Source organism: Electrophorus electricus, chromosome 17 (assembly GCF_041902795.1).
Source record: "Electrophorus electricus isolate QZ-2024a chromosome 17, ASM4190279v1, whole genome shotgun sequence".
NCBI classification, from domain to species: Eukaryota; Metazoa; Chordata; class Actinopteri; order Gymnotiformes; family Gymnotidae; genus Electrophorus; species Electrophorus electricus.
In genome coordinates, this window is record NC_137513.1 from 6,991,401 (window position 1) to 7,014,379 (window position 22,979).

A 22,979-nucleotide genomic window follows, 5' to 3' on the forward strand; every position below is an offset into this window, starting at 1 on the left:
TATATATCTTTACCAATAATAATACCATGTCTGTCATCTTATGGACAGGTTTCAAATGCATGCATTCCAAACCAGCAAAAGAATGGCTTTCAACTCATAAAATCTCTCATGTTCAATAAATGAAAAATTAATTTCTTGTACTCAGAAAGAAACCAAATATCATGTTAGGTTTTCATTTGAAAGGAGGAATTGAAATGAAATATACAGTTGAAATTTACATTACATTATTAGTAACATGTTTTCAGTTGTTTGAATAACTCATCTATGTGACAGTAGTTTACCCTCGGATATAAAAATATTTCTAATAATTGTTTTGATGAAGAGTAGTAATGTTTTAATGCACAAGCCATTTTGTTTAATTGTATAGGATTATGATACCAGTCAGAGTCACATACCCCTTACTCCAACAACAAGGAGGAGCTTGGGTTTACACCCAGAGGCCTGCCCACAACAGGTGAAACAGAAGTACTTCATTTAAACCAAGAGAAAATGAAACATAACTTTAAAAACTGTAATACATAATTCGTTCATGGGGGAAAAATCTATAATTCGGGCTCTGTATCTGTATCAGTTATCTCACACCTCTTAAATCTCTTTGGCGGTGTGTACGAGCTATTTTAAAAAGTCTTGCATCCTCCCTGAACAAGAAACACCCATTACCCATAAGAACAGAAAGCAGCAAACAAACACAGACTCTGCCCTCTGGCCATGCTAGTGCTCACATTTGTTTTTGCTTGCGTTTTGTACCAGTGCAAAAAAGGTTAGTAATAACGCAATTTTGAAAATAATACAACTTTATTACTGCTGTACTATGTCATTACACCAGATATTATCTTTACAGAATATAACACAGCTGAATGAACATATCATATTCTTTATTACTGCCCTAAAAAATTAAATACAACTGTAATGACTTTAAGAGTGTTATTAGTCAATAATAACTGATATAATGTTTTTGGACTTCAGGTGTTGTAAAAAGGTTTTAAAGAAAGGAATTCCAAGGAACAAAAGTAATATACATCCAGCTTACAAATGAAAAACTAAAATAGACAATGCAGAGAATAACTGACAAAAAGAAATTAAAAAAAGATCTACCTGATAGTGTTTACAATTTCCATATCAATGTTCAAAGAAAATATTTGATGCCCTATATGTCACCCTCTTTATCAGATGTCCAGTGTGTAACTGCCTGACAGGGACCTCCATAGTTACTACCCTGTATATGTGGTGCTTTTTGAAGATTGATGGAAGCATGGCCCACTTTGGTCTTTTCTGATTACACCTTCTAAGAGATGCCCTCCCTGTCCAACATATCCTTTATCTACCTCTCTGCACTGATTTTGTAACGGAGCACAAAGTACACAAGAAGACGCAGGGAGAAAAAGAATATGCCCAGCACAATAAAGTCCAAATATAGCTTGGCATCTTCAACATCCAGCTGTTTCAGGATGGCTTCGGACTTTTGAAAATTACATGTCTCATCTTTATTGCAGTGCAGGTCCTCACGGTTCAGCCCATAAATGGACAAGATGACTCCTTCAAAGCTATACCTAAAAATCATGGAACAGCTGCTTTAGGTGACTGATCAGTTCATCAGTTCAGCTTCAAAGATGTATCCAATATTAAAAACTCAACTGCAAGTATTACTTTACATTAAATACTCTGTAATAAAGTATTTAAATACTGTACATTGTCCTCTACATGCTGCAGCATCTACACTGTCCTGAATATGAGTAATTTTTGTGATAAATAAGTAGTGTTTTTAGTAGATAAGTAATTTGTAAAAGATTAAAAAACACTATTAATTTATTACAAATTGATGTAGAGAGCACCAACTCAGCCAGGTATTTTAAAAAGCATTTCCCAGACCTAATACCAATATTTTTTACCTGCCATATGAAAAATATGACATCCATTGGAGGTATTTTGGGATGGTGTCAAAACTGACAAAAAACCCTGAAAATAACAACACAGGAATGGCAGTCACAGGACCTACATATGTGGCGACCTAGGACAAAAAAAATATATACATCAGAATGCAATTCCAAAACCTAATTAATAATACATAAAATATTAACATATTATTAGCAGTATTGTTAGATAGAGCCCCCCAAAATTACATAGAGAGTCCAAATTACTTGCAATGATGTGGATACTGCACCAATCAGTAGTCCCAGAGACTGTGCCACCAGAGACGTAAGCATACCCAAGGCCAGGAAAAGAATGAAACGAATTGCATCTGATGGTTGTGAGGTCATCCAGTAGACAATGCTGCAGTAGGCCACTGGGAATATGATCTACAAGACAGAATAGGTAGATCAAATCATAGTTACTGTACCAGTAGCCCCCTTCTAACTTGCTCCTACACATGTTCTCTATTTATGTTTGTACCACCCATGTGCCCTGTGTTTTGTTCTGCCCTTACACCGCTCCTCATTCCATTCATTGTTTCTTTGTTATTTGACTTATCTGTGTCTCATTCTGTTTCCTGATTCTCCTTTGATCCCTCATGTATTTAGTTCCAATATCAGACTATGCTTTATTAAACATATGAAACCATGCAATGTCTGACTTGATGTGGTCTTTATTAAAATGTGTAAAAATTATAGTATTCAAGTAATTTATATTTTGGGTAAAACAACCAAGCCTGGTAAATAGCATTAGAGTACAAATGTCTTCCTTTTTACTTCAAACTCGCATGTAGTTATTGGTGGTTTTCTATAAACTGGGAAAACCCTGCTTTGACCTGAGCTGTAAATCCCCTTTTTATATCACAGCTTCATCATATCCTATCTGTTTGGGCTTTATTTGTTAATCCTATGAGAAAATCTGATATTTATTCTCCTTCTTATCATATATGGAAAATCCCATTTTAGGACAACAGTTAGGACATCATAAGGCACTCATTTTTCATAGGTAAATGGAAGGCTTATATGATCGTCTTAGATGTGTTACCTGAAATGGAACATCAGCCATAGTTTTTGCCAGGTAGTATGCCTTCAGACTGTACCAGTAATTCAAATGTTCTCTCAAAAACACACCCATCTCAAGAGGAACTAGATTAACCAAAAAAAGCAAAATGTACCTTCATTACAATCCACGGAATATTGGGGAAATGGCATTACAGGGCTATGCAGGCTACACCTCTGCTGGTGGCAATAATTGCTATAAGAGCCCATTAAAACTTTTATTTTATAACATGTCATGGATTGTAGAAAATAAAAAGATAGATGTAAATATGTAGTAATTTAATACACTCACAGGTAAGTACGGTGGGCATTAGAGCAGCGAACATGAGGAAGAGCATAGAGAAGAAAAGGAAACCAGAGTTGCTAAGGACTTTCTTGGCCTCATTACCAATGCCCAGGTATAGAAGCCCTATAAGAATCCCAATTCCAATGTAGGAGACTATACGCAGGTGGGTCAGCACCTAGTCAGAAGAAGGATAAGATTATTCTTAAACCTTTTAATTTCATTTTCTCTTTATATTAATGCCTATTAGTTGACAACAAAACATGCCAAAAAAACATCCGAAACCCTGACTCAGCTGTCTGACTGGTTGTTTTTATTTGGTAACCTTTGGCGTGCACAGGCTGGCCATTTTCATATAGTAGCTAATGCTCAGTATGCTATTAAAAAACTTGAATTAGGAAACTAATTTTTATGTAGACTAAGTTTATGGATAGAGTCAGACTGCCTCACAGTGTGGTCCTCTAACCCATGCCATAGTGTGGCCAAAATTAATTGGATTTATGAATTTTCAAGTGCATAACTAATTTTGTACAGTGCATGGCAGTGTGACTTACTGAATCCCTCATGATACTTAGGAACGTTCTCTTCAAGAGGATGTGGAACTGTGTCAGACAGCTGGCAGAGAAGCTGTGGCAGCCCTCAGTGGAAGAGGAGTCCTAGAGTGAATAATTACCCTTGTTACAATGCCATTCAACATCTAAGACTCCTAAATAATGAAGTCTGTATTATCCTGTGCTTCTAATAATATATCTTCTCAAATCCAAATTTTACAATGTTTCAAAACAGAAATTTAATTACAAGAGAAAGCTTATAAGAAATATTGTCATATAAAAAACTATAAAATATGATCATATCTATGTATTTCAAAACAGACCACGTTCTGTCCCAGCATTACAGTATAGAGGAAAGTCACACATGGACCGAAACGTGCCCTTTGTACTTTTTCAGTTTTTCACTGTCTGTACCACTCTGTAATGGAACAAATAGAAATATTTAAAATCCAGATTTCAGTCTGTATTTCATAGTGTTGAATACCATGCCAGAGAAAAAGCCAAACAAAGGACAGGTATTTAAGGTGCTGCTTCTGAATCAACAGCATTATAGTGTCAAATTCTGTAATAGATCACAAAACATGGTCTGTTTGTGTGCCTGTAGGAAACATGTACCTCAGCAGATGGTCTATGCCACATAAAGGGGTTCAGAATTCCATTTCCATTGATTTCAGATTTGCAATCTTTTTCACACTTCCTGTCCTGTACAGCCTTCACAAGGTGAGCCATGTGATCACCGTATTCTCCAGATGCTACCTCCATGACTGGGTGGTGATAAAAGGATAATTCACGCATTCGCAGACAACTGTTCAAACACTGATAGGCACTTGAAAACAGACAAACACCTTTCACATCATACACATGTACAGGCTTACTAGACTAAAGGCATTTTTGAACACAACACATTTAGCAAATTATCTATTTGAGACGCTACTAAGAGTTTGTTTGGACTGTAAATACGTTGATTTTCAGCAAGAGCATCTGGTGACATTAGTTTCAGTTAGTTTTTTCATGGAGATATTCTTACTGAAGTCAGCAGGGTTATGATATGTAGGGCAGTTAAGTCCATGTTCCCTAAGATAGGGAATAAGGTTGGATACTGTCCCCTGATAGATGCACTGGCCCTGGCTCAAGACATACAGCTGTAAAACCAAGAAAGAGCTGTCAAATTAAAGTGTATCTGTTAAAAATATACAGGAAAATTTTAATGAAAGTTTAAAAGTCAGATTTACCTAGGATTTGGGTTGTGTAACTGATAAATGATTGAAGCATTATGTTACTGATGATTTCTGATTTTTCTTACTTTGTCAAAGAGCTCAAAGACCTTGGCACTGGGCTGGTGGATGGTGCAGATAACTGTTCGGCCACCCTGGGCCAAAGCTTTCATCAGTGAAACCACTTGGAAACAGGAGGAGCTATCCAGTCCACTGCAGTGGGAAGGCAGACCACAGAGTCTGACTTGAACAGCCTAATTGCTATTAGCTCAATGGGGTTAACAGAAGAGATCCTCTGGCATACTTCAGCGCCTATCTATTTTTGCTCCACTAGAATAAAATAAAATACAATGATGGCACAGATGTAGGCTGGTGTGTAATAGAAGTAAGCAACACACACTGAACTTAAGAAATGATCGATATTTCTACAGAGGACAAAAATTTCTACACAAATAGAAATGTGGATAATTAGTAAAATAATCAGCCAGTACATCAGTAGCTTTATCAAAACTGGTACAGTATTACACTGTTTCAATAATCAGGACGAATCCCACTGAGCATTGTAAATTAGCTAAAATATATGCTCTTTTGTCATGAAGAAGTAAGGGATAGGTAGACAAACAACAAGGAACAAAATGAGGAAAAGGTAGTGCCCCAAAAAGGAAATAAAGAGTTTCTAGGCATTGGAAGACAAAGCAGGAATCATATATTTTTGCTATACATATAGGTGTTAATGAGTTATGTATTTGTAGCAATGTGTGTGTGTGTGTGTGTGTGTCTGTGTGCGTGTGTGTGTGTGTGTGTGTGTGTGTGTGTGTGTGTGTGTGTGTGTGTGTGTGTAGGTGTGTGTGTGTGTGTGTGCATGCACAAACATGTTTTTTTCTGCATGCTGCTTGGTTAATTTGCAGAAAATGGTGGCATTGTTTCACTGCGGGAGGATAATCTCTTGAGAGGATACAAACTGACAGCCATAGAGGGTAGAAGTGAACTATTTGCCTAATTGGTTCCTTAGGGATCTATGTAGTTACCAAACACCTCATCCAAATGGAAGCAGCCCAGTGTATTAAAACATAATTCAATTTTACTTCACAGTACAAGGACATGATACAGTGGGGACCGCATCTTAATTTTTTTTATTTTTCCAAGGCCTATATGTGGCTTAAGAGAAACATCCTATGTTGCTTGATAAGGCTTGACTTGTGATAATTCTTATGTCATGACAGGACATAAATCGATGTTTGTGTGTGCGCCACTGGCCCCACCTTGTGGGTTCATCAAAAAACATGATGGGTGGGTTGTTGACAAGTTCCAAGGCGATGGCAAGACGCTTCCTCTGGCCACCAGAGAGGTTAGATGTGCGTGTTTTGGCACAGTCCAACAAGCCAAGTGCAGTCAAGATTTCCTTCACCTACAGAGACACAGCTGTTGATTAGGTCTAGAAAGACTATAGCGTAAGTCTGATAATAAAGAAATTAACAGATTGTTTATTGATCTGATTACACATTTTGAAATTCCAAGGTGAATTTGGAAGAATAATTCCCAGAAGGCTAGCTATCAGCTTTTTTATCTGAGAGAGATACAAAAAAAGCAGAAGCATAACTAAAATGGTCTGAACTGCTATAATGAACAGCTAGAGATATTTATTTAGCCTGTAGATTTTTCCTACAAGTCCTCCATGAATATTTAAATAACAAAATAATAATTAAATGTTAATTGTTAGCTATTTAAATATTATGAAATAATGAAATGATAACCAAATGTTATTTGATAGTCAGAGATTTTCAGATGATAGCATTGCCTGGACAAGAAGGGGAGCCAGTTTCAAATAAAAGCCAAACATTTCCTTCAATGTTTTTTGCACACAAGTTCTTGCATAACTCACAAGTAATTAATGATGTAATGCAAACACAGCCAATCACTGTTTTTTTGTGCAAGAAGGAAACGTGAAGAGGTTCTCACGGCTCTCCCTTACCATTTTTCGTCTGCCTTCCATCTTCTCCTGGAGTTTGAGATTAGCTGACACCTGAGGAAGCAGAGGGGGGAGATTTAGTTTGTGTGCACTAAGCATTAACAGGCAGAACTAAGGTGAGGGATTTGTATGCTTTAATGGACAAAAACATGTCACGTAGTATACACTGTGCTAAAAGAGCTGAGTCAATTGTATAATGTTGGTTGATGTAGGTCCCTATAATATAGCCTTTGTAGAGGTTTTCTTTTGATCATGCACTGTAAGAATGCAAGAACATTTCCAGAATATAGCAAATATGTAAGCAAAACAAAAAATGGATTTAGTGAAGTACATATATTCTTGTTAATAATAAATTTAGACAAATTATATGTACAAATCTAAGCGCATGGGTAAAAGTGTATTATATGTCTATATCCTGTTTTATCTTGTCAGTTATATATGTATGTTTAATTACCAATATTTCTTGCAGAATTTATTACAAAACATAGCAACTGCATACAAATAAGCACAACAACTGTATACAAATGACAGAAGTAACAGAAACATTACAGATGGCACACTGGAGTCTCATTAGCTCATTACCATCATGGCCTCCTGCACTGTTAAGTGTGGGAGAAGCATGTCATCCTGCATAATATAGCAGGACACCTTCCTGAAGGAGCGTAAGTCTCTGGGATGTCCATTTATGAAAATCTCTCCTTTCATTCCTGTTTCCCTGAAAAGAAAAAAAAATCTTTGAAGAGGTATGTAAATTTAAATGTATATGAATTAATGTGTTTTAAGTGTTTCAATATGACCATCATAGGAACTCTAAATTTGTATACTCAAATCCTATTTACAAACAGATCAGCTTGCTATAAAGTAAACTTTACAGTGGCTTTCCTCAAACAAAGAAGACATAAAAATACAGACATCCGAGAAATTACTTAAAACTATGAACATTTCTCTACAAAGTGATGCTCATGCTCATGCTTCAATGCTCACAACTACTGGTTCAAAAAGAAATATAGCTATTGAGGATATGTCCTTAAATCACAATATGCATAGGGTATATAAACAGTGAACATGTTGTTATGTAAAGGTTTGGCTTGGTGTAGTCACCTGTATCCTGCCAAGATATTCATAAGTGTAGACTTCCCAGCTCCTGAGGGACCCATAATGGCTACCAGAGCTCCACTGGTAAAGTTTCCAGAGATGTCTGTCAGCAAGATCTTGTAACCTAAGACAGAATGGTGCAAGGGCAAAAGGGTTCTTGTAAAAAACCTACCATTGTCTCCATAGTAGACAGCTGGGCTCTCTCCCAAAATCACACACCACATACCTGCATAAAATTTATCCCTTCAGCACCTCATCCCAACATAAAAGATGCTTTGTGGCTGGGGTGAAAAGAAGTGTTTGTTATACACCTTTTTATTTCTGGAATTTTGCACATGATTGCCCTTGCACACATTACAGGGTAGATCTCATTTTCACCTTCACAATACTGGGCCTCCAAAGAGCTTGTTGTACCATTCTGTGTTGTACCTATTCCCTTTCTTCTGTCCAACTTCACAATGCATCCTTGGTCAAATTAAGCCCAGACTTAGTGCAATGAGTACATTTGTAAGGACCTTTGTGTGATGTGTGAATTTACAAATATTTATCCATTCCTCAGGTTGCACAGTAACAAACATATTATAGTTGTTTTGTATTTGTCAAGGAAGTTTATTATATGTAGGCCTACGGAGTCCACATTATGTATTGTATACAGATCATAATAAAGTGGCTCTCCTGGAATGGTAGAACAACTGAGAGATATAACGTATGGTAACATTTTATTTATCTGATAGGCCAGGCTAAGATGCTAATCCAGTTGATAGCAGTGGCTGGAATCTTAATTGGATTTTGCAGTCCCAAACCATCAGTGATACACAAATACCTCTGACCTTCCCTGTCCTCAGAGAGTACAGGGTCCTGGAGTTCCTCTCTGAAAGAACGCATGAACACCTGATGCCTGGCAAATACAGGCAGCTTGGGTCATTCACTCTGTACGCACTTGATGAATGAAATAAATAGTAGAGGGAGCTGAGATGTCTGAGGCAGCAGTACACAGAGGGTACCTAAAAGCACAGTCAAACGCAAGGATCATCTGTGCCATATGAATGCACTGTAATGCAGATCAATGTTCGTTAACCTGTAACTGATGTACCATTATTTCAACACTATTCTTTTTCACTTAAACAGAATAATCAGGTCAATGTGTACCAATGTCTGTTATACCTTCAGAGCTGAATTGAGATTTTTTATACATTCTGACAAAGTCATTAAAATGGATTAGTGCATACAAATTCCCTAGAGGACTAAAATGAACAGTCAAATTAATATAGCCAAATCAAACAACCTTGACTTACACAGCTGTTCAGTACCACACTCTCTATGTTCATGTGGTAATAGTTGATTAGAAATCTGACATTATTAATATAATACAGCCATATTCAGTGAAATGTTGAGGTTAATAATAAGTAAGCAATAAGAATATATCCTATGTCATCAGTGACTTTGCATTAATATGTTAATTATCATATATATGTATGACTGACTTCATTTTATTATAGTATGAATTAATCAAATGTATTGAAGTTAGAGAAGGAGCAACATCACATGTCATGGAGAAGCACTGATGCTGCAGGAGCAGCCATTTTAAAACCAGCACAGACTAGAGAAAGTAGAGAAGTAGAGGAGAATATATTTAGCTGTTCAGAGAGCAGTACTAAATTTCTTCTAGGGTGAAGAGGCCAAGGATACTGCATGGATACTGAAACAGAAGCCATTTTGTTGTTCATTCACTACTTGCTACCCAGTCGTACTGATTTTGGTTGAATACATGACCCTAGAACAGCAACCTAATGTTTTACGATGTGCTTGTGTTCTACATCAGGGAGTATCAGGAATCAAGTTATCCTGGGAGGGTGGCAAGGAGAATTGTAGTTGCCTAAAATATATGCTCATCACAGAGATATAATTCCTTATTCTGTATTATGTCTGCTGTAAACATTTGTGACTTTCTCTCAGTATGGGGCCCTCAGTGTTCTGCTGGGCTTGTGTGTGCCCCTTTCTGAGCTTTCTGGTTTATGCCCACTGACTCTTTATGAACACACCAAAAAGTCTCCAACCTCCAGGCTTTTCCTCTGGCACCTTTAGATTACAAATGGGTTTGTAACTATATCTGATGTTAAAATCACTATGCTACAAATTAAATAAAAATCACATGGATCATTATCTATAACTTAAACTTCCCTGCTTTCATTGCTCTGATACTCTGAGAATTCAGCTCAAAGCTTGCTGCTACTCTTGTTTGGAAAAACTCAATGCAAGCAAACTCATGTAAACACAGGCAAGCAGCCATCCCTACTGAACACTGATGAGCAAGGTAAGACTAACATCATAGTATGAATTGGGCTAGTAACTCATTATATTGACAACCTGTAATAATATTTCACACATTAGCTTGTATTTTCAATCAGTTACTGAGTATATCAAGTTGCTCAGAGTAACTTTATACTTAGCACTATCCAGGTAATCATGCACATGCCTAAGTAGCTGGAATGTTGCATAGGGTCTCTCTGATTGAGAGGCACCAATGGCATAATCAAAACCCTCTGTCCTGAATAGTGTATGGCATAGATGAGATTCAATCTTCAATCCCAACTGTAGTAAATACTTTATCATAGCAGAAAAGAAGATAATACTATTATATAGCAATAGGCCTGAGTTACATTATTTAACATCTGGAAAAACAGCAGACATAAAACATATTGTTATGGACTAATAAACAAAATGCATTTGTTTTTGCAAAAACATAATTATAAAAACAACAGTATATTATAATGGTTATGTTAAATCCTGCTATCAGTGCATCTTTGGTCATCTGTGTTATAACTACACTTTGCATATTCTCACTTATAAGCATTTCAAATTCTGGATGGAACCTGATCAACTGGTATTATGATGACTATGCCTTGTCCTCTAGGAACAGGTCTGTACTTAGCAGTGTGAAGTAACTCCCAACACTGCCTGCCAAATGTGGCTTTCAACCTATCCTGGATGACTCTTCATTTACTTACCAATGTATGGAATACTCTTTGCACTTCATGGTCCTTCTGTACTTTTCACATGCAGATGCAAATGTCACAAATTAACTTTCTCAAGAAACTTTCTGTTTCTTGATACATGAATGTGGTTTTACAACATTTGTGTATGTGCAAATAAAAATTATTATCATTATTGGATTCAATGTCTGTTAAACCCAAGGGACACTTAAAACTCCCTAAAGCCCAGTAGAGCACCATAGCAATCACCACATAAGGTTACCTGGCAAGAGAAAACTGTCTCCCTCTGCCACCCAGCATCTCCCTCAACTGCTCTCTCCAGGCACCAAGCTCCTAGTGTCATCCTGATGAGATCGCCCCACCCCCATGCCATGATACAAGGTTACTGGAGTTTGTTGACCAATCATAACCAACTCTGCCGTGTGCGCGGATCAGGGCCATTGATTTGGCTGTAGCCAGATCTCACTTTCCACTACGTATGGATTACAAACATTTGTTGGACAGCACAAAGACACCAGATTCAGTTGCAGTCAATCAGGGATGAGGAGCGAGTGAAAGGAGACCACTTTTTTGAAGGCAGAAAAGAAAGATGTATTAATAACATATTATGGAATTAAAATGATGCATTGGCTTGCCAGTTTGTAAGATAGTTTATGTATATCAGTGAATGCTTGTAAAGGAATTCCTAATTGTGAGTCTAATTTGTACTAATAATACACGCTCACCCTTGTAAAGAGTAAGGGGTCCTGTTTCTCAGTCATGATGTTGACAAAGCCTTTATTTGCCGTGACCTCTAAAGTGTAAGTCTACTTCACGCAAACAGTGCAATAGGATCAAATCAGTCCTCTCCTCTATGAGCAGACTTTGTGTCTACATGCTAACCTGTACTATTCCTTGGCTTGCAATGCCTTTTACAAACTGTGCATGAGGTAGAGAGCCATACAAAGGTGGGATCTATACTGTGAGCATAATTATCATGATATAGCATCTCTGATATAGCATTTCTATACTGATGCACTGATGGACACACTGAAAAAAGACTTAGGAAAGAAAAGGGACAAGGTAATGTGGGGAAACAATGAAGAAGGGATGTAGAAGAAGTCATTTATGGGATGAGCCAGGAAACATCTGGACAACAAGCTGGGAGTGCTTAATTAAAACTAGAATTAATATTTTAAAAATGCATGACAAAACACTTGCTAAACACACACGTCAATTACTCAATGCACAAATTAGCACGTTTTTGAAAATGTTGTTTAAAGACTCTGTTTAGTGTGATGTTCCTCTTTCAGATGAAAGCATATAGTGTGTATACTCACCAGCCTTGAAGGTGTTTAGTTATAACCCATGTTTTCATGCAGTTGGGTTAGCCATCATCTAGTCTTTCATAACTGTTCAGTTTTTGACTACAGTAATTCGGTTGACTAGATTTTTTGATAGTGATCTAAACTCTACCCAACAGTGATGATGACACATGTTAAAAACCCAGCTCAACATTCACATTCGCCTAAATATGCCTAGAAAGTGCTCTAAATGTGTCTAAAAAGTGGTCTGTGAATGTAGATAGAATGTAGGCATTTCTAATAAAGTGGCTAGTGAGATAATATCCAAAACAACCTTTCTACTAGTAGTCACATTCTGAACACCAGAACCATTAAACAAAGATTCATTCTAGTGAGTATTGCAACATAATTCTAAGGGTGTTGGTTTCTAATGGAACTATCTTTGGTACTTTTTGTCCATTAAAGCATGGCAATATATGATACATGACAACATTTTTTTATCTCGAAAACTTATCCATCAGCTGAACAATTGAACATTTTTAACTTATGCTTAAAATGGCAATTAGCACACCATCAACATCTATAAATACTATCAGGGACATTTTCCACAAACATCTTTGGTCTTAGGGGGGTCAGATGACATTTGATCGTTATATGAATGTATTGTAGATTCAGAAAATGCTTCAATATCGCTGTTTGGAACTCTTGACACAAAGGTTATCATTACAAAGAATATACCAATGCCTTTTTAAAATCACCACAGCATAAAGTAAGATGGTTTTCAGGCAGACTAAAAATCCCCTTTTATCCCAAAATTGTCTAAAACCATATTCACAAAAGTAGTCCATTTCAAGTTACCTTTCTTTCTCCACCATGGTCCCTCACGAACAGAGTATGACAGGTCTTTGAATTCAATGTTAACCACTTGTCTGCGAGGTGAGCAGGAGAAGTACTGGGCCTCAGTTAGGGGATTCTCCACTGTTTTTAAAAGTGTATGTAACAGGGGCATATGCTGGCTACAAGTGTGACTGGCCACTACATCATCAATGGGCACACATACAGTCCTGGGGTCCAGCATGAGATCAGGGGGTCCATTGGTGTTCTGAGACAGGAGGAGAGGAGAGCATATGTAAATTCACTGCAACAATCAGGGGAAAGCCTGGTGTGTTTAATCTAGAGCATGTCTTTTTTGAAACTGAGGGTCACAGAAATTCTAAAATCAAAGAAGACATCTTACTCAGTGTAATAACACTGGGCAGGCTTAATTTGTAAAGGCATGCTAACAGTCATACAAGCCCCCAAATCCCCCCCGCCAAAATTAAAAAAATAAATAAATAAATTGCAGCTCTCCAGGCACACCTCCTACAACTAGTTTAACAACAACAAAATAAAATTATACTTTGTTTGTTTAATATTTGGGCCTATTTGAGCCTACAACACATTTGAGCTAATACCCAATTCCACAAACATAGTACTCTTCTTTAAAATGTGTTGCACTATCAGGGGAATCTGTTAGCTGCAAAGCCATATAGTTGTCTAATCTCTCTTCCACTGGCTAGAGAAAGCAGAGGGGTTATCACAGGCCAAGGTTTATTTTGAGCATATAGATAGACACGTAGTGATGGAATACAGATAGTGATAATGTCAAATCAGTGGCTTATGTTTTACAAATGAATATCAAACAAGTTTATACATGAAAATACTGCCATGTGAAATGTTGATGCAATAATCAGAACTTTTATTTTTTACCAGTTAAGCACACTGTAGTCAGTGTCTACAGTGGATATGTTGTAATAAACAACATAATAGAATATACAAAGACATAATTTTACAGACTGATTTTTATAAATACATGGGGACAGAGACCCATTGTAGAAGGTACTATTGGAGTACCTTCATTTAGTGTCACAAGAGGTAACTGGCTCACTTGACCATCATAAAGTGCTGCTGTCCGGCATGAATGTGCAGACTCCATAGTATGAAGGTGTAGACACCATCACCATCACCCCCCCCCCCCCCCCCCCCCAACATAAAACAAACTGAGAAATTATAGTGGACTTTCTTACCATTATGACAGAGTTGGTATCGGTAGTATTGTTGACTGAGAAGGCTGCCATAAGACATGCCATTCCTCCTGCGTGTGACTCAGTAAAATAACCCTATGTGGTTCGTCACTTCCAAGATAACGTCTACATCTGCTTGATCACTATAGGTGTTCAACTCGCAATACTCCTTAATCTGCCTGAGATAGATCCGTTCTGTTTACAAGCAAGCACTTTGTGTTTATATAGTGACGTCAGGGACATTACCGCCAGCTACCGGCGTTTTGATGAACATGACTATTAAAGATCTCTGTCACTTACCGGCAAAAATACACATGTGAATTAAGTGGTTTGCCAGTCCTACAATACTTGGAATAAATGCACAAACAAATCCTCACAGATATGTTATTGGAAATGTTCCCCACATTAAATATCGGCAGTAACCATTTTCTAAATATTTTGTGGAAATTAAGCGTATACCTCATTTGCCACATTTCACGTTTGCCGAACAGTGAATATATAACGCGGGAATATCAAAGACACACGACAGAATACATGCTCCCCCTTGTGGGTTATTTTCGTATATAACCGAGAAATCATTTACATTCTCCTCTCCACCCATACTCACTCTCTCTCTCTCTCTCTCTCTCTTTCTTTCTCTCTCTCACTCATTCACGCACACAATAAGATTTCCTTCCTATATGCTATATTCCACTTTTCCACTATATTCCACTTTCATTTTCAATACTCTTAAAAATATCCCTAACGCTAATTTTATCCCCAGCTTTAAAAATGCATGGAAATGTTCTTAGATGAATTCAGATGAAAACTCCTTTCCAGCTCTGATGCTTTCAGATGTGGGCATGTATGGACAGGGACTAGTCACAATGACTCGCGTGTGCCCTTGTTGCTGTGGTTGCACTGGGTTCTGAATCCATATTTCTGACAAAGCCTCCCTATATGCTTATTTATCTAGGAGTTTAAACTACAGTACTCATGACTTGCAGATATGAATACTGAGAGAAGTGAAATCTTGCAGTTATTGATGAAGTGTGAATGGAGGACAAGAAGGGATAATCATAATCTCAAAATAAACAAAAATAATGCATCTAATCAGCTTTACGGTGCATGACCTCTAGAGAAGAAAACAAAAACACAACAACAGATTGTTGGGCTGCTAAAACACTGCATTCACGTTCCTGTCCTCCCTATACACCAGTGTTTTCTTTATACACTGAAACATCATGACCTATAAAGCTAACCTCTTTTCCAACTTTTCTATGGATGAAGAAAGAAATAAAGTAGGCGTTCTTTTGAGCAGTAGGATGTCAATTTTTCTTAGGTCTCCTCCTATGCAGCCCACCGTCCATCTGTGTTTTAATATTGTATAAATGAACACCCAGATATGGCAGCTACGATGCCCGAGATAACACTAGGCACAGCTTGACTAAGAGCATGAGGAAGGCACTGCTTATCCTCACTCTCCTGCTGTTCAGCTCTGGCACTGTGAAGTTATCACAGGACAAGTTCGTGCCACACTTGCAACTCATAGGTCATTGTAAAGCAGTTGGCATGAAAGGCCACCTGCCAGGGTATTTTCAGAAGTATTTCACTTTCACAACCATGTTATTACCTACTTTTCACAGATACAGGTATATATTCAACATAAATTTTATATTAGTGCTGTAAACAAAAAGTACACTAATCAGTGCAGCTTCTTTTGAAAGCATTTGCCACTAATCATACATTTCTGATGCTAAACAAGTTAGAAATGAGTGAAACATATCAAAGACAGCTGTACTGTGCTTAATGTCTACTCTTTTCCAGATGCTGTTCTTTGCAATTTTTTTACCTCTAATAAGCAAATCAGTTCCTGAAAGCAAGTTCTCCTAATCTCTTTATATGTGGAAAAAGAAATGGTGAGCTGCTTTATGATGACATGTTAATTCATGTTGTAATGAAAATGTACCTTATTTTGTCATCTTACACATATGCCAGTGGGGAGTCATGCTGTGAACAGTAACTTTGGTTCAGTCTTCTGTATAAACAGAAAACTGCAAATAATAGCTACCAAAGTACAAAACAAATTTTTGGAAAGATGTCACATTTTTGTCATTACATTTTTAATGGGAATAAACATTCAGATTTGACTACATTAGGATTACAGCAGGCAGGTTATCTTAGCTCGTGCCCTGCATTGAAAGCATTCAGGCTAATTAAAAAAAGAAAAAATCTCATGGATCCACAAGACATTTTGCTGTGCAACCATTGTAGATCGAACAGATTAAAATTGATCGTGTACTAACAAACAATTAATGTAACTGAAATGCTGAAATTCCTAATATTGTAATAAAGCATGTGAAATTAAAATATAACACTGATATATAACACTGATAAACAGTGATTTTGCTTCCTGTAAAAAAATTTACATATTTTTGCAAGATTAATCCAAATATGTTTTCAGAACATCTATCAATTCTCTATTTTTTTTTGTTCCAGTATACTTATATGTCAGTGGTACCAAGGTAAGACATTTTACTTTGTTGGCAGACTACAGCTGGAAACTGAAGGGGGATCTTCCTAAGGCCAAATATAGGAAAAACTCATAACATTATTCATGTAGAAGTATGATTATACATATTTAAGTGTAATAATAGCCTTATTTATAATTTTTTTAAAAAGTGATTAAAAAAATCAAAAAACATTTTAATTTAAAAGATAATTTAATGTAACACTGTAGTCTGCAAATGCCTATTTATTCCTATCTATCAATATATATTTAGCTGACTATAATAAAAGCTGCAAGCTAACTCATAAAATGACAATTACTTGTACACAAAGTCTTATAACATTGCAAACAAAGCAGAAGCAGACATGAAACATGACACTACATTAAAGATTATCTGAACTTACAAGTACTGAAGCACTAAATCTGTTCTGGGCTTCAGGGGTAGCAGAGGTAGTTCAGAAGTTAATGTACTTGCCCAGTGACGAGAAGGTTGCCCATTCAAGCACCACCACTCCGTTGCCACTGTTGGGTCCCTGAGCAAGTCCCTTAACCCACAATTTTTCAAGCTGTATTCAGTTACAACTGTAAGTTGCTTTGTGTCAAAGTGTCAGCTAAATATAAATGTACTGATGCTACAGACATTTGGGATGAAATCAAGAGGTTTACTAGTTTAAGGGTATGCATGTAAACAGATGCCAATTCTATAACCATAGCATGACCTTGTGAGTAATCACTTGTATTGGTCTTCACAGTATCTGACCAACGTAACACAAGCAAAACCTGTCCGATCGTAAGTCTGGGTTTGTTGACCCAACATTCATTCAGTGTAGAATATTTGTTTGTGTTCTTATTGACCCTACAGACAGATTTCACCTAGTTTCAATTATTGTGCAGTTCATAGAGATCTGCTAGAAAACACATATAACACAACGTAAACATAAGAATATAAGGCATAAATAAAGAACAACAAACAGATGCAAAAACTTTACTTAAATCTTTTGCATGTGTGAAGAACAGGCACATATAAAAGAAATGCTTGCAATTAGTTAGCCTTGTCAAATGTCCCCATACCTTATACTTCAATGTAAGCTTTCAAACACACAGTTGGTTTTATTACAAAGAAAAACCTTAATCTGGACAATAAAATAAAATTAGATTTTTTTGTGGTGGTGGTGGTGTTTTAAACAGCATGTAGGACTAAGAGTCCAGGAAAACAACACATTATTTGTATAGTTTTTTTCCTTCCTTTGTCCTTTAAAAGGCAAAGAAATGGCACAATTTATAACACACTGAGAAATTTGAAAAAAAAGCAACTCCCAGTCTGCACAATCAAATTTAGTAAGGCTCACAACAAAAAATTGAGGCAAAAATTAAAACCAAAAAATAAGGGAGACCTTGTATTCAGAAAATCCATAAGGAAAAAATACTATTCAGTGTAGCTAAAGGTGTAACACAACTGAAGTTAAAAAAAAAACTTCATGCACAATGTTTATGTACAGTATTCAACATACTCTCTTAAACCTCTGCAAGGAATATTTTTGAAACAGTCTCATTTTACCTTCACAAAGCATGTCAATTTGAGATTTACTGAAACTGAATTTTATATTATATAAAAAGGATGACCAGTGGGGGGAAAAAAAAACAAACAAACATGAAATTGGACCTATGTATAAACAAGAACACAACAGACTTCATAACAGAAGGCTAACCTCTAAAACACATGCATGAGTAACCTGCTTTTTGAATCCACTACAGCCTCATGAGTATGTGTTGAGGTCACAACCTTGCAGGTATGCCCAGTTTTCACACTACTTAGTTTTCTTCGCTACTGCCAGTGTATCATGAAGTTGAGAGACACACTTTTCATACTGGTCCATCACCAATGTGCCATTTTCATCAAAGAATGCCCCCACTGACTTTGTGAACTCCATCTCCCTGAACCGCTTGGTTTTCCCATCTGTAAAGGAGACTTTCAGTGTGTACTGGTCATCAAACCTACAGAAGACATTTCAGTAATTTAGTAGAAATTTGCAGATGAACAGAAAGTGTGTGTGCATACATTTACTGAAATGTAAAATTGAGAAGCCCCACCTTTTAAGACTGGACGAAAGCTGCCAGATGTGGTCTGGGTCCATGCCAGCTGGATCTTTTTGAACAGCCACAAGAAAGATGTTTTTCTCTTTGTAGGAGGTATACAAGGTTAGGATACCCATCATAATGAAATATGTGTGATTTTATTAAGGAAACAATGGAACTTCTGAATAAAATAAATTTTTAATCTAGAAAAAAAATCAAGGGGGTTTTCATCAAGGGAATAAACCAGAATTTCAGATTTAGAAGGTTGCAGAGTTCATTGTGTTTCAATTGTTTAAAAGTATGCTGTAAAATTCCATGCTTGCAACCCCCTTTAGCCAAATTTCTTACTAAGAGTAAAGTAAATGCATAATGTAATGTATGAAAGAATTTTACTTTTAGGCTTAAAATTGAAACATTTACTATCAGATGCCTCTTTGTGTTTTATGCAACTAGTTTGAGCATTTGAGCCTTCAACTTAAACAACAATATTTTGGCAAGACAGCTTTCTCTTACGCTGTAAAGGATATGAAACAACACAACATGCCAGGACTGGTTTGGACTCTGGAAAAGGGTGTAGGTAGTCCCAAATTAAAGCTACAATGGCAAAAAGGCAGGAGACTGTACAAATGAAGAGACGTCCATCCACAAGGTTGAAGTTCTCAATATAGCCATACTTCTCAATGAGTACCTGTCATGAGGGAAAAATGTGAGTAAATAAAGCAAAACTGTGTTCATCTCAAAATTAACCGCATATTATTACCCTTTCACTTAAGATTACCTTCTTGGCTGCATCATCAAGAGAATTCTTCACAGCTGCACCATCCCATTTGTCAATCTTCACAGGTTTTTCATCAATCCTCCACTAAAAACATGAAGTTGTTCACACAATTATCAACACAGACATCCTTCTCCCCATTTCCTTTTGAAAATCAGTACCTAGCTTCATAAGGCAACCATACAGGCATGCACAAGGATGAATGTTATTTTGCACATGGTTGACAGATTCTTCTTTTTCCATTAAAGTAGTGCTATGCAGCAACAAATAATGTTGAATAACACATAGAAACACTGCTTTTTGGATGTTAAGGAAAAAGGTGCAGTTGACTTACAGCAGACTCTAAAAATAATCCAATCATCCTATGGGGTGTCATTTTTAGAGAACCAAACCCATTTCTTTCTAATTATTTCCAATTCGGAAAAACATGGAATAAGAAATGGCTCATTTAAAAACTAAATTTTACATTACATCAAATTCCATATCCTTTACCATGCTTCCTTTAATTTGCAGGAAGTATTTTTAAGGTTCTTTTGCGACTATCTGAACATTACTTTCTCAAAAATAAATTACATATTCATAAACTTCAAGATATCTTACTACATTCATTAGCTATGCCACATGCTTGCAGTGCAAACAGAAGCCTTTTCATACCTTTACTGTTGATAAAATAAGTCTTCATGCAGATATGTCATGTCTTATTTAGTGAACTAAAACTGCTTAAAACAGTATTCTTTTTGAACACGATATTCGTTAACAAATCGGACACCCTACAGCTGAACTAGAGCTATAGAGAGGACCGTGAATATTCATTGATACGTAACTAAACAAATAGCTACCATATAGGATATGCAACCAAACTACCTAGCTAGCCAGCTTGTCTATTCAGGCGGTAACTTAACTAGTACTCTACTTGGCGCTGATAACGGTATATTATATGGGTTTAACAGTGAAATTGTAAACTAACGTTAAACTTCCGTGTAGTATGTGCACATATATGCGGGTAGCCAAATGGCTATAGCTATACATGCGCGCATATATATGTACACACACACACACTATATATATATATATATATATATATATATATATATATATATATATATATATATATATATACACACACATACATACATATACATACATACATATACATATATATATATATATATATATATATATATATATATATATATATATATATATACATATATATATATATACATACACACACACACACACACACACACACACACACACAATTAACTTGTTTTCACCAACGAATATAGCGCCACGATTTCAAGTTTCCGTTTTAAGAAACCAGCTAACAGCTAGCTTAGCTAGCTAAGTAGCTAGTTGTAACGAGTCTGCTGCCATAACGACCAAACGAGGTTCTAGATACAAGTTTTATCGGAAGGAACTATATTTTCGCTGTTTTGTAAACACAATGCTGACATAGACGTCTTTTGGACAACCTTGGAAAATATAATAATTCAATATTACTTTTTCCAGTAGACTGTTCTTCCCATTCTTTGCAGCCATCGTTCCTTCCTGGTCATTTGCTGTGACCTGGCTTACTGTGATTGGATAGAACCATTTAATACGCATCCAATCGAAGGACCCGACTCTGACATTAAGCGCCGTCTAAGATATTGGTGGATTTTGAGAAACGTAAATTTCTCTTATTTCCAAAATGACCTGCTCAGAAATATTTGATGTATATGACGAGAGGAAATGCACCTTTCAGCACTTTTTATGTTTACGCGCTATGTATACGCTTGCGACTGGAACATTTTAAGGATACTAGCTAGCGTTAGATACGTATGGATGATTTCGGGTGAGTGAAAAGTTAGAAATACACGAGTTTATAACGGTATTTATATTGGTATGGTAAGGTTCTTAACAGCTCCACATCCTACTGCACTTAATGCTGGGTTATTTGTGTGCCATAGCAAGCAAGCAAGAAAACAAAAAATAAAATAAGCCATGTCAGAATAAGCAGAAGAATCATACGTAAGGCAGAGGGAGCTTTTGGCATAGATCACAATAAGATGCCATTTATAAACATTTTAAAATGCTGTTTTACATTTGTTTGAAATTTGTCTTAGTACAAAACTGAACATCTAACAGTATGTATAATGAATTATTCAATGAAGCCTAATTAAGTATTATAAGTTTATAAGACCAAGAAGTGAAACAATGTCAGTCATATACTAAGCAGTCTTCAGTCACTCAGCTATTCCACTATTATATTTAACATCCACTGCTCACTTCTTTTAATTACATTATGGCTTTTTTGTGTGAACATACTATACAGTCATACTAAAAAAGGGTATAGTAGGTATAGTATAAATGTACACAATTTCATACACAGCCTTATTCTTTTTGAATGGAGTAGGGGATGTGTAGGAGAGGTGCAAAGCTGTTTCAGATAAAGTAAAATCTGCATATAAAGTAATATACATCAGACCAAGATAATGCTTCCACCTAATCATAGTATTTACAACAATTCTGGTTACCAATTTGACAATAAATAAATATGACAAATATTTACACTGATGAATTTAAAAAAATAGCATTACCTGCCATACATTCAACAGTCCTTTTTAAGAAGGTAGTGACAGAGTAGAGAGCAAATGACATATATTTAGGTCAACACTTAGAATCTGAATGAATGTGGGGACAGGGTAGCTTAGTGGTTAAGGTACTAGATAAGCACTCAGAAGTTTGCTAGTTCAACCCACACCACTGCAACTATTGGACCCCTGAGCAAGGACCTTAACCCTCAGTTGCTGAAGCTGTGTTCAGTCATAAGTCACTTTGGATAAATTGTCAGGTAAATGTTTCACAAGTAAGCTGTCTTTAATTCTTTGCCAGGAATATCTTCCTACTCCCAAAAAACAAAACACACCCCCCCCCCCCCAAAAAAAAAAAAAAACCCAAACAAAACCAACCAACCAAACAAACAAAAAACAGAACAGGCTCTATGCAAATACAATAAGATGAATTGGAAATAGACTGAAAATGTTGATACATAAAAGAGGATAGAGACTTTTTTTTTTTTAAAACTTGAAGTTGGTAGAAATTGGTAAATAAACAGCCAGCAGTGTTTTTATTTTTGCAGATTAGCCAACTGTAAGCTTCTACAAAATCAAAATATAATAGATAGAAATATAGCTAGAAGATTTAAATAACATTTAAAGTGATAAATGCATATGAT

The 22,979-nt window shown here is 36.3% G+C and overlaps 2 protein-coding genes across 2 annotated transcripts; both read right to left on the bottom strand.

The window, feature by feature from the left end:
• Nucleotides 1-186: 186 nt before the first annotated feature.
• On the bottom strand, nt 187-14,612 carry abcg1 (ATP-binding cassette, sub-family G (WHITE), member 1). Its single transcript, XM_035534291.2, has 15 exons — nt 14,424-14,612; nt 13,216-13,459; nt 8,088-8,205; nt 7,569-7,701; nt 6,990-7,040; nt 6,280-6,425; nt 5,107-5,230; nt 4,831-4,945; nt 4,419-4,567; nt 3,807-3,908; nt 3,262-3,430; nt 2,956-3,056; nt 2,139-2,297; nt 1,890-2,008; nt 187-1,550 (listed from the first exon to the last, which is right to left on the bottom strand). The coding sequence occupies exons 1-15, from the start codon at nt 14,484-14,486 to the stop codon at nt 1,322-1,324; spliced, it is 2,022 nt and encodes a 673-aa protein (XP_035390184.2). The 5' UTR covers nt 14,487-14,612; the 3' UTR covers nt 187-1,321.
• A 3,267-nt stretch (nt 14,613-17,879) lies between these two features.
• Nucleotides 17,880-21,337, bottom strand: spcs2 (signal peptidase complex subunit 2). Its single transcript, XM_081700534.1, has 5 exons — nt 21,263-21,337; nt 19,763-19,846; nt 19,508-19,672; nt 19,000-19,130; nt 17,880-18,903 (listed from the first exon to the last, which is right to left on the bottom strand). The coding sequence occupies exons 1-5, from the start codon at nt 21,299-21,301 to the stop codon at nt 18,717-18,719; spliced, it is 606 nt and encodes a 201-aa protein (XP_081556660.1). The 5' UTR covers nt 21,302-21,337; the 3' UTR covers nt 17,880-18,716.
• Nucleotides 21,338-22,979: the final 1,642 nt, after the last annotated feature.

Bases quoted from the DNA above. Each gene is read 5' to 3' on its own strand.
- abcg1 (XM_035534291.2), bottom strand. From the start codon at position 14,486: ATGGCATGTCTTATGGCAGCCTTCTCAGTCAACAATACTACCGATACC. The intron at 8,206-13,215 runs GTAACTTGAAAT...ATTCTGTCTTAG, and splicing joins ACCATGGTGGAGAAAGAAAG to GTTACAAGATCTTGCTGACA. The intron at 7,041-7,568 runs GTAATGAGCTAA...CTGCTTCCTCAG, and splicing joins CAGTGCAGGAGGCCATGATG to GTGTCAGCTAATCTCAAACT.
- spcs2 (XM_081700534.1), bottom strand. From the start codon at position 21,301: ATGGCTGCAAAGAATGGGAAGAACAGTCTACTGGAAAAA. The intron at 19,847-21,262 runs GTAATATTGAAT...TCATGTTTTTAG, and splicing joins AGAACAGTCTACTGGAAAAA to TGGAGGATTGATGAAAAACC. The intron at 18,904-18,999 runs GTGGGGCTTCTC...TGTCTTCTGTAG, and splicing joins CTTTCGTCCAGTCTTAAAAG to GTTTGATGACCAGTACACAC.